The 12,974-nt window shown below is 34.0% G+C and overlaps 2 protein-coding genes and 1 long non-coding RNA gene across 3 annotated transcripts; 2 read left to right on the forward strand and 1 right to left on the reverse strand.

Moving 5' to 3' along the window:
• Nucleotides 1-4,253: 4,253 nt before the first annotated feature.
• Nucleotides 4,254-6,741, reverse strand: LOC107647934 (uncharacterized). Its single transcript, XM_016351983.3, has 4 exons — nucleotides 6,672-6,741; nucleotides 6,107-6,230; nucleotides 5,618-5,690; nucleotides 4,254-4,934 (listed from the first exon to the last, which is right to left on the reverse strand). Exons 1-4 carry the CDS (start codon nucleotides 6,700-6,702, stop codon nucleotides 4,665-4,667), a joined length of 498 nt encoding a protein of 165 aa, XP_016207469.1. The 5' UTR covers nucleotides 6,703-6,741; the 3' UTR covers nucleotides 4,254-4,664.
• A 1,873-nt stretch (nucleotides 6,742-8,614) lies between these two features.
• Nucleotides 8,615-11,177, forward strand: LOC107647935 (uncharacterized). Its single transcript, XR_001621668.3, has 4 exons — nucleotides 8,615-8,759; nucleotides 8,851-8,900; nucleotides 8,981-9,139; nucleotides 11,002-11,177. It is a non-coding gene; the product is annotated as an uncharacterized LOC107647935 (long non-coding RNA).
• A 626-nt stretch (nucleotides 11,178-11,803) lies between these two features.
• LOC107646308 (uncharacterized) lies at nucleotides 11,804-12,493 on the forward strand. Its single transcript, XM_016350499.1, has one exon. It carries the CDS (start codon nucleotides 11,804-11,806, stop codon nucleotides 12,491-12,493), a length of 690 nt encoding a protein of 229 aa, XP_016205985.1.
• Nucleotides 12,494-12,974: the final 481 nt, after the last annotated feature.

The following is a 12,974-nucleotide window of genomic DNA, read 5'->3' on the forward strand; positions in this document are numbered from 1 at the left end:
GCATTGAATGGGAAAGTGTCCATTCCGATTGCATAGTCTACAAAACCTTGGAGTTGCCTTTTTGTTAAAGTAGGTGGGATCTTGAAATCTTGTGTTATTAGAAGATGAAGCAATATTTTCAAAATGTGAATTTTCAGATTTATAGAACCCCAACCCAGCCTTATCATAAAAAGGTTTTTGACTAGCCAAGATGTGATTTAAACTTTCGGAACTTTGTGTAAACTTGGCCAAGTCTTCCTTAAGTCTTTTAACCTCTTTAAGCAACTCTTCATTTTGCTTAAAACAATCTACATATGCAAGAACACAATGGTTACTTTCACAGCTCCTAACTTGGGCTCTTAACTGCTTATTTTCTTCAACAAGATCACAAGCAGTTTCGGCCTCTCTCACTTTTTCTTTTAGAAAACTGTTTTCGGCCTTAAGAATGGTAATTTGCTGTTCAAGTTCTTGATTTTCTAGCAGAAAACATCTTATTTTTTCAGAAAGGTGGTCTATCATAAGATGAAGATCTTCAGTGTTAGGGTTATGAAAGACTACCTGATCTATGTGGTCTGCCATGAGACATGTTTGTGACTTGGTCTCGATTTCTTCATCATCATCATCAGAATCATTCTCCAAGTCTTTCCATGTGACCATCAGTCCTTTCTTCTTTCCTTTTTTCGGCTTTTCCTCCTTCTTCAGCTTGGGACAATCAGATTTGAAATGCCCCATTTCCTTGCAATTGTAACAAATTACTTTGCTCAAGTCTTTCTTCATCCTCCTTGAGCTGCTGCCTTTGCCTTTGAGCTTTGCCATTTTCCTGAATTTTTTTGCAAACAACACAAACTCATTTTCAGAAGAGTTATCACTGGATTCATCATCCAGAGGGTTAGTCATAGAAGAAAAAACAATTCCTTTCTTTTTTAAATCTTTTTTTAAATAGGTGTTTTCAAAAGCAAGAAGATTTCCTCTCAAATCATCAAGTGTCATGGAATCTAAGCTACTGCTCTCAGAAATAATTAAAGCTTTAGTTTCCCACTCTTTTGTGAGACATCTCAACACTCTTCTCACTAGCACAGAATCAGAATGTGTAATTCCCAGAGCATCTAAGCCAACAATGATAGCATTGAACCGTTCGAACAGTTCATCAATGGACTCTCCTTCCTTCATTGCAAACATTTCATACTCTCGATTCAACATGTCTGTCCGAGTCTTCTTTACAATGGTGGTTCCTTCATGGGTGATTTGCAATTTGTCCCAGATTTCCTTTGCCGTTGTGCATCTTGATACCCGTCGGTACTCCTCGAAACTTATAGCACAGTTGAGCAGATTTATTGCCTTGGCATTTAGCTCTACCTTCTTCCTATCTTCTTCTATCCATCTTGCTTCTGGTTTGAGAGAAACAACTCCTTCTGCACTTGTGATAGTTGGAAATTGAGGCCCTTCGAGAATAATCTTCCAAAGTCTGTAATCCACTGCTTGTACAAATATCTTCATCCTCTCCTTCCAATAGGTATAATTTTTTCCATTGAAAAGAGGGGGTCTGTTGCTTGATTGACCTTCAGTTAGATTATAAGACACCACATTTGCGCCACTGTTTTCTGCCATGAGGATCTTTACTCCAAGCTGCAAAGCTTGATCTCTTTGAGACCAAGCTCTGATACCAATTGATGGTTTCAGTGGCTAAGAGAAGGGGGGGTTGAATCTTAGCCCCCTTTTTTTGTTGCTTAATACTTGCTGAACTCAGAAGAGACTTTTCTGTTTTAGCTCGTCTCTGGACACGAGACTTTTTGTTTTTGCTCGTCACTTGCCACGAGACTTTTTGTTTTGTTTCGTCACTTGGCACGAGACATTTTAGTTTTTGCTCCTGTGCAGTAGAAAACAGAAATGGAGTTGGAGAGAAGAAAGATTACACCCAGATATATCCTGGTTCAGCTGCTAAGTGCAGTGCAGCCTACATCCAGTCTCCATCACAAACATGATGGAATTTCACTATAATCAATCTGATTACAACTTGTAAAGTGCTAACCCAACTTACAAGGGGATTCCCACAGAATCATGAAACACAACATAGATGAACAAAGGAACTCTAAGACATCTATGACTTTTTCTTTTAATTTTGCACTCTCTGCCTTTTTTCGCTCTATGGCTTTTTCATACAAACCTCACTGTTTGCCTTTTTCCATGAGACTCAAGACATGACAAAATTAAACAGAAAAATACAAAACAGAATTCATTGAAGGAGAAGAGAAAACTGTTAGCTCAGTAGCTCTGAGAACACTGTGCCTTGCACTCTCAAATTTTCTCCTTGCCTCAAACAGTGGCTGTCCACCCTTATTATAGAAGAGGGGAGCCTCCACTTATTGAAGCCAAAACCGAACCAACTTCTTCCTCCTTCAACAAACAGAACCGGTTCGGCCATATAGAGAGAGAAGAGATAACCATGTAAAACCCAACATGCAATTACCTCTGGACCTTTCTTGATCATCACCCTTCATCAATCCGAGCTCTCCATCCTTGGCTTGCTCTCCAAGATGGATTTCTGGCCCTTGATGCTTCATGATGATGATGACTTCATCTGCTTCAATCTCTGCCTTCAACCATCACTTCGCCACTCTAGCTACTCCCTGTGGTGGTTGAGCAGAATCAAAGACAAGTCATGCTTCAAGAATCTCCTCCATGCTGGCCGAATCTTCAACGTCTATTTTTGAGCATGAGAGGCTCAAGATACATCACCAAATCTAACCAAATATGGTGAATATCTCAGCCACAGCTCATTTTTATTTTAGTATGTTTTCTTGCCATCATTAGCTTGATGGTCTTGATGCATGCAGCTTCTTCCTTCTGTTGGTTGAAGAACATTTCTTCCATTATTTCCTGGACAAGGACCGAAGAAAGAAGAAGAAAGAGATGAGAGAGAATGTGAAGTTAAAGTAAAAGCAATTAAATGAAAATGAAACAAGTTGATAAATTGCTTTTTACTTCTCTTGCTTTGAGTAGCGTATAGCATTAATCATAATAATTCCCATCAAATCAAAGTCAAGTTCTCTCTCATGTTTCCAATGCTAACATATTAAAATTTGAAATCCATTCTTAACAAAGAGATGGAATCCGTTGGAAAGCATGAAGCCATTTAGCTTTCATTTAACCTTGGTTTCGGACCAGGCTTGGAAACTTTCATCAAAATAATGTTGGGCTTGGTAGCATTAGGATTTAATCTGGCCCAAATGGTTAACATTTGCTTTCTTGATGAATTTGATTTCGGATCAAACATAGGAAGGATTCATCAAAATTAAATATGGGCTTGGCTATAATAACATTGAGCTTGGCCCATCAGTAAAAATTCAGCCACTAAATATAACACATGCAGCAAGGCTGATTTTTAATTTGGGCTAGCAACATTTTTATTTTCCGGCCCAAGGTAAAATCTGCACCACAAAATTATTAATTAACATATGTTAAGTGAAATCAAATTAATAATTTTGTAATTAAATATTTCAATAATGTTTGTTCATCATCAAAATTAAATAGGAGTTTTCCAAACTCATCATGAACGATTATTCTTCTTCTTCCTCCATGAAAACGAGTTTCTTGCCAAATTTGTTTGATCTCCTTCGTGTGTTCTCTCTTCGCCTTTTCATTCGTTGTTTTACCTGCGTTTATCACTGGTATTCTTGCTTCGTTTTTTTTTCGATTTTTATTGTTTCTGAAATCAAGCTTTGAAATCGTTTTGAAGATAATGGAACTTCAGAAATACACCCAAACGATTACAGAAATATACCCAAAGAATTTAAGAAATACACCCAAAATTCGTTGAAATACACCTTATGCATAATTCAAAACTCTTCCTCTTTCTCCTCCCATCTTCTGCTGCTTCTTCTTCTTCATTTTCTTATTTCATATTCTCATAATTCTTTTTGGAGGAAAAAATCAAACAAAGAAGAAAAAAATACATAATGTTACAAAATCAAAAGAAGAACGAGGAGAAACACGACGATGAAGATGAAACACTTCAAAAACGATTTCAGAGCTTGATGTCAAAAAACAATGGAAATCGAGAATAATGAAGAAAGAGAATAGAGAGAAAAGCATGTAAATGAAGAAGGAGAAAGAGAAGACAAGAAATTAGAAAAAGGAAATAGAATCCTTTCAAAAATTAAAAATATGTTAGAGGCGTGTTTGAGCGTAATATCAATTAGAAGACTTGTAAGACTTGTATAGCAGAATCACTTGTATGTATGTAGAGATTAATCCAACTATAAAAATCATACATATATTAAATCTCATAGTGAAAACTCACATACAATTATTTTATTGTGAAGTTGATAGCTGAAAATCGTTAGATGATTTGACAGGTTTGACTAGATTGTTATCTAATAACTTTCAACTATCAACTTTACATAATAACACCTGGATATGAGTTTTCATCTTATATTATTACTACATCTACCTTAATAAATCGCGCCTATTAATAAGTAATACAAATAATTGACTTAATTCCTCTAACACCTATTAATAAATAAATAGGTAGTGTCTGATTTGATGGTTAATTTTGTATATGAACATATCATTTTTGTTCTCACCATGCTAACTAAGGTAATAAGAACTTGATGGCATGCACAAATGAAGCCCCAAGTTTAAGAAATGTTAAGCATGAAGCACAAGTAGTATTCATATTAATGGCATCAAATCTTGTTAAGGGCAGCAAGGATGAGGACAGTGAGGGAAGTAACTCCAGGGATGAAGAAGTCATCACGAAGAGCATTAGGCATAGCTGTGCGCTTGAGGAAAAGGGTTGCCAAAGGGACACCAAAGATGTACATGAGTACTTCCTTTGCTCCACCAATTCCTGTTAATAACTCTATTGATGACCCTTTTGTCATCACTTCCTTAAGGATCTCATGGAAATCTGCTTTCTCTAGCTTCTCCTTCCTCTTCTCTCCACCATGATGTTTCTATATATCAATCAAACAATTTCATTATTCTTTTATTTTCAAATCACAAATAAGTCTATGTCTTATATTCTATACTTGATAATTACTCTAATTATAAAATATTTAAACTAACTTTATATTCATTCAAGACTTGATTAGTTTTCGACAAAATTATCCCAAATGAGTTTAGTTTGTTGGGTAGTTTTGTTGAATGTTTTTAATAATTTGGTTGAATTAACCCAATCAAATATTAAGTTAATTTCTAATTCTAAAGTTAAAATTTTTCAATGTTATAGTGTTTGTTCTAAGAAATTAAGACTGAGATTTAGTATTGTATTTAGTGGTCACATATTGAAATTAAAATTTTAATTTCGAGATATAAAATTTTAATCTCTTAAATATTTTTAAAAATTTTTTGAAATAGCGACTGAAACTTTATTTAATAATATTTCTTTTCAAAAATATTTTATTTAACTTTTTTTAATTTTAAATTTATTTCTCATTTTTATATTTATTTTGAAATTAATTCAGTCTAGTATATTTTACATCAAACACAATACAGAAATTTAATTTAATTTTTATCTTCCAATCTCAGTCTCTTACTTTTAGTCTTCTTTCTAAATGGAGCCTAAATGTTTATAATCATTAGATAATTTACTTTATAATAAATGTAAAAGTTTCAAGATGATAGTGGACTTATTTACATCGAATGCGTCCTTTAGATCATTCACTGGAGGCAGCTTAAATTGCGTGTTTTTAAGATTTTCGTTGATTTTCCTGCCAAATAAAATAAATTAAAGCATCATCACATTTTGTTGTTAATTAATAAGTTATTAACAGTATATTCAACCTGGCTATATGCACCATACAAACTATTAAATAAGTTGAACCTAAACCCTAGAATGATACCCTATGAAAATTCATATAAGCACTTTTAATAGAAAAAAAAATTGTTTAGGTTTAGTTCAAAATGTTAAAAAAATGTTAATTACATAATATTTTTCATTCATATAAAATATAAGAATAGGGCAAAAAAATAATGTAAAAAAACTTAGATATATATTATAGAGTCAACACAAAAAATATAAGAATTAAAACCAAAGAAATAAAAAATTATAAATAATAAAATCTTATTAAAGTTTTTTTTTTTTTTCAATTAAACAAATTTCAAGAGTGAAAATAGTAATTAGTACTCGACTATGTCGCATACGATACGGTAGAATTCTTCGAACTGGAGGTTCTTGGCATCCTTGAGATTTTTTTCATAGCATGATTCTATAATTGGAATAATCTCTTTGATCTTTCTCTCTTCGGAACCTATATGTCAAAATTTAAGAAAAATAAAACAATTATATATGAAAGAGTACAAATAAGGTTTAATTACTCTGTTGGTTCCTATAGTTTTGCGAAATTTTCAATTATGTCTCTATACTTTTTTTCTTTTTAATTGAGTCCTTGCACCAATTTTTTTTAATTGGTCCTTACACTTTATTTTCCTTTTATTTAGGTCCCTATACTAATTCTTTTTGTTTTAGTTGGGTCCTATAAAATTAAGTCAATTACTATTAATAGAGACTTAATTGGAAAAAAAATAGTGCAGGGACCTAATTAAAAAGAAAAAATATAGAGACCTAATTGAAAATTTCATGAAACTATATGGACTAATAGAGTAATTAAACCTACAAATAATTAATCTTTTGCTAATTAATTGACATTATTGAAGTAATGAGAGAGTTAGATATGGAATGAATTAAGTACCAGGAGCTAATTTCTGCAGAGACTGGCCCATATTTTTGGCTTTGATCTGAAACAGTTACGTTGTGTGATGGCAGATGTATAAAGAAATTAAATTATGGGTCCTTTATATAGAATTAGAATAATTAAAGCATAGCAATAAAACTTGCAATGGTGGAAAAAGAACAATGTGTCTCTTGAGTTATAAGATAAGGAAAGCTTATGTGATGATCCAAGGACCAAGTTAGAAATTTAGAATACTTTCTATTATCGAAGTAAGGTATATTATTAGGATAATGTTATGGTAAAAAGTAAAGTTTTGGTGAAAAATGAAGATATTTTTTATTTTTAATAATTCTATTTTTTTATCAAAGAAATTCCTATATTATTATCCATTTTGATACCATGGCTTTAAAGGAGATAAACTAATATGCGGTTTATTTTTTCAAGATAAATTTTGAGCATTAAAACAAAGTAATGAGGGATATCAAGCAATTATTTAATTGTTAGAGTATGTAAGTGACTTTTATTAAAAAGAAAAGTTATTTAAGAGTCAAATACTTTTTTTTTTTTATGTCCCGTCAAATACTTTAATTTATATGTTAATAATTAGATAATATCATAAACTTTTGTTTCAACAATATTGTTTTTTTTTATTTAAAAACTTTCTAGGATTTAAACTAGAAAATTACTAAAGAGATAGTGAAATTGGCAAGTATAGATTTCTTCTACTTTTGCAATATTTGTTTTATTTTGTTTTATGAATTTTCTATTTTAAACTATAATGTTATTAATTTTTGGCTGAAAATTCTATAATTCATAACAACGTTTGTAACTAATTTTCCTTCTACAATGAGACAAACAAATAGCTATATATATTACTACACAAATTAATTTAAGTTGGTCTAATAGTTAATTTATTAGTACGTTTCTTTAAGTAAATGTTGAAAAATTTAATTTTATTTTGTAACAATTCATTAATCAACAATAAATATTTAAATAAAACTCAAACTCACGACGAGTTAATCCTTAACTTATCTGGTTAAAAATTACCGTAAAAAAAAAAGGCACATATTACTACATTATAGGTAGTTCTGTAAGTAAATTGTCAATATTTTTATCGGTCAAAAATTCATAACTAAAGTCATAGGAAATCACACATGTGCAAACCTAGATATGCCATTTTAAGTTTACAACAATTTTTGCTCATTGCATCATTAAAAAAGAAATAAAGTATTAAAATAATATCCAAAAATTTACCATACTTATAAAAATAATCTCAAAAGATATTAATAACAAATAGGTTTTTTAAAAATTGAAAAACGTGATAAAAAAGAGTAGATATTAAATATACATTAAAAGACTTTAAAAATTATATTTTAATACGATCTTTAAAAAAACGTTTTTATTGTAAATGACTTTTTTTTGAAAAAAAATTAAAAATTAATTTTTATTCCAAATTTTTGGATACACCTTTTAAATATTTGTTTAAATATTACCACAAATTCAAATTACATGAATAAATCGTTTATAAAATATAAAATTTTTTCATTACTTATAAATAATATATTTTTTATTAGTTATTTTTATTACATTTTTAAATTATTCAAAAATTGTTTTATTAATAACATCTTTTAGAGATTTTTATAAGTGTACCGAATTGCTAATTATTTCTTTAAAAAACTAAACATCAATAATGTAAATCCTGCTAAAATCGGTAAATAATTAGTTAATAAATTAAATTTTAATTAGGAAAGCTAAAAATGCAAAACTAATATCAAAATAGGATAGAGTTCGTCGAAATGAGAATTTTGATACCAATTTCGATAATTTGGCACAAAATCGAACTAGAAAGACCGAATTGGTTGAACCGGGGTCCAAACCAGGCTCGTGGATCCAACCGGACCCATAATTAAAAAGAAGCAGTAGCTTCTTCTCTTTCATTTGCATCCAACGAAGCCATCAGAATTGGGGGAAAGGGAAGAGGAGATCTCAAACTCTCACAACCTTTGATCCACCATAATTCCTCCGTCCGGACTCCGATCGCCGCACCGTTCGCGGCCACGCGCTCAGCGCGTCGAACTCTACCTTTCTATCCGATTAATTTCACTGGTAAGCCTCATATTTGATTCATAATCTCTATTCCCTTTTCTTTGGTGAAATTGAATCCTATAATAAAATCTTGTCCAATTTTGTGTTTTAGGCTCAACTTAGCGTCTGGGACTTGATGGGCTCGAGCAATTGAGCATATGGGTACGATAAGGACACCAAACCCTAGCTAAATCTTGTATTTATAATGGGAAAACTGAAATTGGAACATGTATATGTATTAGGTGTAGATTGAATGGGTATATATGCTTTGGAATTGAATTGGGAATATTTGGAAGCTTGTTGGTGATCAAAGCTTGGTTTGTGGCTGTTCTAATTGAGCTTGGAGGGGCTGTGTTTTGTGTTGTGAGGCTGCCTTGGGTGAAACTAAGTGGTCGGCCAAGGTATGGTTTAAGTTTCGCACGTTTAATATTTACGGTGTTGTGAAAACTTAGGTTAGAGGAATCGATAAGTTGAATTTGTTAATTGCATTTAATGAGTAGTTTTATAATGTTGTTGGAATAATTGTTGATGAACACATGTTGGAATTATGGGGTATGGAGGTTATTACTTTTATGCTCTTGGATTTACTTATGATGGATTGTGTTAATGTTGGTATATATTGATGGAATATGGTTGATGTTTGTTAATAAAGAATTGTTAATAAAGAGTTTATATGTGTCAATGAAGGGTTGAGTTGTGTTAATGGCATTTAATTGTTATATGTTGATAGAAGGTTGATAAATATATGATGAAGGGTGGTATAAGTGAAGAGTTGATATGAATAAATGAGGGGTTATTGATGTATGAGGTAAATGTTGATAATTATTTTGCTCAAGATTTGTGGAATTGGTTAAAGGTAGTATGAACAATGGTTGTTAATGACATAGGCTGATATGGTATTAGAATGCAAGTTGTAATGGTAAGGAACACGAGTGATGAAAATGAGGTTTGGTTGAGAATTGGTTAAGAACCAATTTTTGATGAACTTTGGAAGTCCATAATTTACTTCTCAAGTCTTGGATTGAGTTGTGGTTTGTTGCAAATAAAAGATGATTTTAAGAGCTTTTGATTGATATCAATTTTGTGAAAAACAAATTTTTGTAGAGAAAGTTATGGACATTGAAAATCTGGTGTATGAATCTGTGTTTAGGAATGGTGAAAACTGGTTGCAGCAATCTTCTTGGGCATTCTGCCCATTTTTTTGAAAGAACGCCCATCCACGCGTGCGCGTGGATCACGCGTACGCGTGGAGTGGAATTTTGGCGACGCATGCGCGAGAAGCATGCGTACGCGTGTGATCATATCCACGCGTGCACATGACTCATGCATACGCGTGGATGCTGTCTGCTGCAAAAATTGGTTTTGACTATTTTTAAACCAATTTTCTACTTCTAAACCTCCATTTTCTTTCCTTTAAGGCTTAGAGTATGGTTTTAGGTCCAGTGGATAAAAGAAGCTAGGAAAACAAGATATCTTGAGGGTGAAGAAAGTTGTAAATGGCGGCTTATGAAGAAAATAAGAATGTTAACGAAGTTTAGCGCTAAGGCTTGATACTTGATGATGTATTGATAGTAAAATTTCCATGGCTTATGAATAATGATATCTGAGATACGAGTTTCCCTGGGTTTAAACCGTGGCTCGCCACCGTGTGTTCCAGGTTGATTCTCGATACTCTGTTGACCCTACGTCGTAAGGGTGACCGGGCACGTATAAATTCCTGTGTGTGGATAACCCCCATTGAGTGATTATATGATGAATGTATGTGAACTCTATGCATAGACTCTTAGAGATGCGCGACGGGGGACAGTCTAAGGTTTTCGGACTTGTCGGGTTGGCTAGATAACCGACAGATGGGCCCCATCAGTCATAGGACAGGCATGCATCATATGCATTTGTTTGTTTTAATTGTTATGCACTTCCTGGGTATGCCTAACTGATATATACCAGCTGTTACCTGTTATACTTGCTACTTGTATTATCTGCTCATTACTTATTTGGTTGTTTGTTTCTGTTGTATTATAGATGATGGAGGAAATAGAGAAATGGTTTGGTATTAGACTAGGATTGAAATTGAGTAAGTTAGGTAGATTTAGAATACCTACCCCTGTTTATGGTTTCTGTTTAGTAATTAAGTTGGATAATTGAATAACGGAGTTCTAGGATTGCCTATGGCATTCTCAGAACCTTATTTATTATACGCGTGACACTTTTATCATGCTGAGAACCTCTGGTTCTCATTTCATACTGTGTTGCTGTTTTTCAGATGTAGGTCGAGAGGCTCCTCACTAGGCGTCTGGATCTTGAAGCGAAGTAGTTCCGGGATGTATTTTGGGTTTTTGTATATATTTATGTATATATATGTGTAGCTTACTCTCCAAGTAACTTGTGTATGCTGCTCCTCCTAGAGGTTGAGGGAGAGATAGGAGTTTTTTTGGTATTTTGGTGTATTTTGGGGCTACCTATGTATGTTCATATATATATATATATATCTCCTCCGGCCAGCCTTAGCTTCGCAGGCTGAGTCAGGAGCTAGTTATACTGTTTCCTTGGCTTTCTTTTACATCTTTGGTTTACCTTTATCATTTTCCTATTAGATTTCTTAGTACGCAAGTAGCCCTATTCCTTGAGCGTTGCGCTTTTCATTTTGCGATTTTTGTTTACCCATTTGTTTCAAGGCTCCTAGTACACTATTTCTTTTATACATATATGTATATTTTTACTGTTAGAGGTTCGTAATACCTTACTATCTCAGTCTTATGACTAAAGCATAAGATTTAGTATAGTAGGGTGTTACATTATGGTATCAGAGCACTTCGTTCCTATAGAGCCTGAGGACGGACTGATTGTGCTTCTGTGCATTCTCTGTGTATGAATTTATTTGCTATTAGGATATCTAATTGATATATGTGGTATAAACGTTCATGAGCATGCATTTGGGACTTAAAGCACTGAACTTGCGATATTGAGACTGATCAACTTGATATCACTTGTTTGGTGTGTATAGGGACCAGATGTCTACTCACGGATGCGGACGCGGGTGAGGTAGAGGCCGAATAGGCAATTCTATGCCTGAAACATCAGGAAATACTCCTAACCCTATAGACTTCATGGCTGCATTATGCAATATGGCAGCAGCAATGCAAGCGACAACTGAAGCCCTGGGAAATCAGATTAATAATGGAAACAATGGTAACAATGACGAGAATGGTCCAATGTCATTGCATTCCTTCCTGAAGGTTCACCCTCCAACTTTTAGAGGGACTTCGAATTCTACCAATGCTGATAATTGGATAAAAGCTATTGAGCGGGCATTACAGGCTCAGCAGGTTCCTGATAAACAGTGGGTTGAGTTTGGAACCTACCAGTTGCATGGTGAAGCTCAGCACTGGTGGCAGGGCATGAGGCGCATTCTGCAGCTTAACGGGGGTGTGATCTCTTGGGAGTTGTTCCTAGAAAAATTCTATAAGAAATATTTCCCTACCTCAGCTAGAAATGCCAGAGAACTCGAACTGCTTCAGCTTAAACAGGGACAAATGACCATCACTGAGTATCCAAGTAAATTTGAGGAATTATGTCGCTTTTCACGCATCTATCAGGGAGCTCTTGAGGACTTTGCTGAATGGAAGTGTATAAAGTATGAAGAAGGCCTTAGGAGTGACATTCAGAGCTTTGTGGCACCTATGCAGATTCAGGAGTTTTCTGAGCTTGTGAATAGGAGCAGGGTGGCGGAGGATTATGTCAAAAGGGCTGCATAAGAAAAAGGGAGTCTGAGGATGCCATTCCAGAGGACCACAGGGAGGAATTTTTCACCTAGGGGCAGACAATTCAAGCATGGTGGCTTTGTCCCTCAGAACAATCAGGGGCAAGGCAACTCCAGGAGGCCTAATGCTAGTGCTAACCAGGGAAGGAGACAGGAAAACCAGCCACAACAAAATATGAGTTACCATAGATGTAGGAAGTATCATTCTGGGCCATGCAGGTTTGGGACCGGAGTCTGTTACTCCTGTGGACAGGCAGGACACTTGGCTAACAGTTGCCTAGAGAAGAAGAAGTATGAGACAGGTAGAATACAGCAACCAGGCAGAGTATACACTACTTCTTTAGTAGGTGCTGAGGGGTCAGAGACATTGATCAGAGGTAACTGTGAGATGGCTGGTAAAACTTTGAATGCTTTGTTTGATTCTGAAGCTACACATTCTTTTATTGCATTTGAGAAGGCTCATGAGTTAGGATTGA

Source organism: Arachis ipaensis, chromosome B6 (genome assembly GCF_059453495.1).
Source record: "Arachis ipaensis isolate K30076 ecotype BB chromosome B6, ASM5945349v1, whole genome shotgun sequence".
Classification (NCBI taxonomy): domain Eukaryota; kingdom Viridiplantae; phylum Streptophyta; class Magnoliopsida; order Fabales; family Fabaceae; genus Arachis; species Arachis ipaensis.

Coding starts and splice junctions, on each gene's coding strand:
- LOC107647934 (XM_016351983.3), bottom strand. CDS start 6,702: ATGGGCCAGTCTCTGCAGAAATTAGCTCCTG. Junction 6,231..6,671: donor TCTGCAGAAATTAGCTCCTG/GTACTTAATTCA, acceptor TTTGACATATAG/GTTCCGAAGAGAGAAAGATC. Junction 5,691..6,106: donor ATCGTATGCGACATAGTCGA/GTACTAATTACT, acceptor TTTATTTGGCAG/GAAAATCAACGAAAATCTTA.
- LOC107646308 (XM_016350499.1), top strand. CDS start 11,804: ATGCCTGAAACATCAGGAAATACTCCTAACCCTATAGACTTCATGGCT.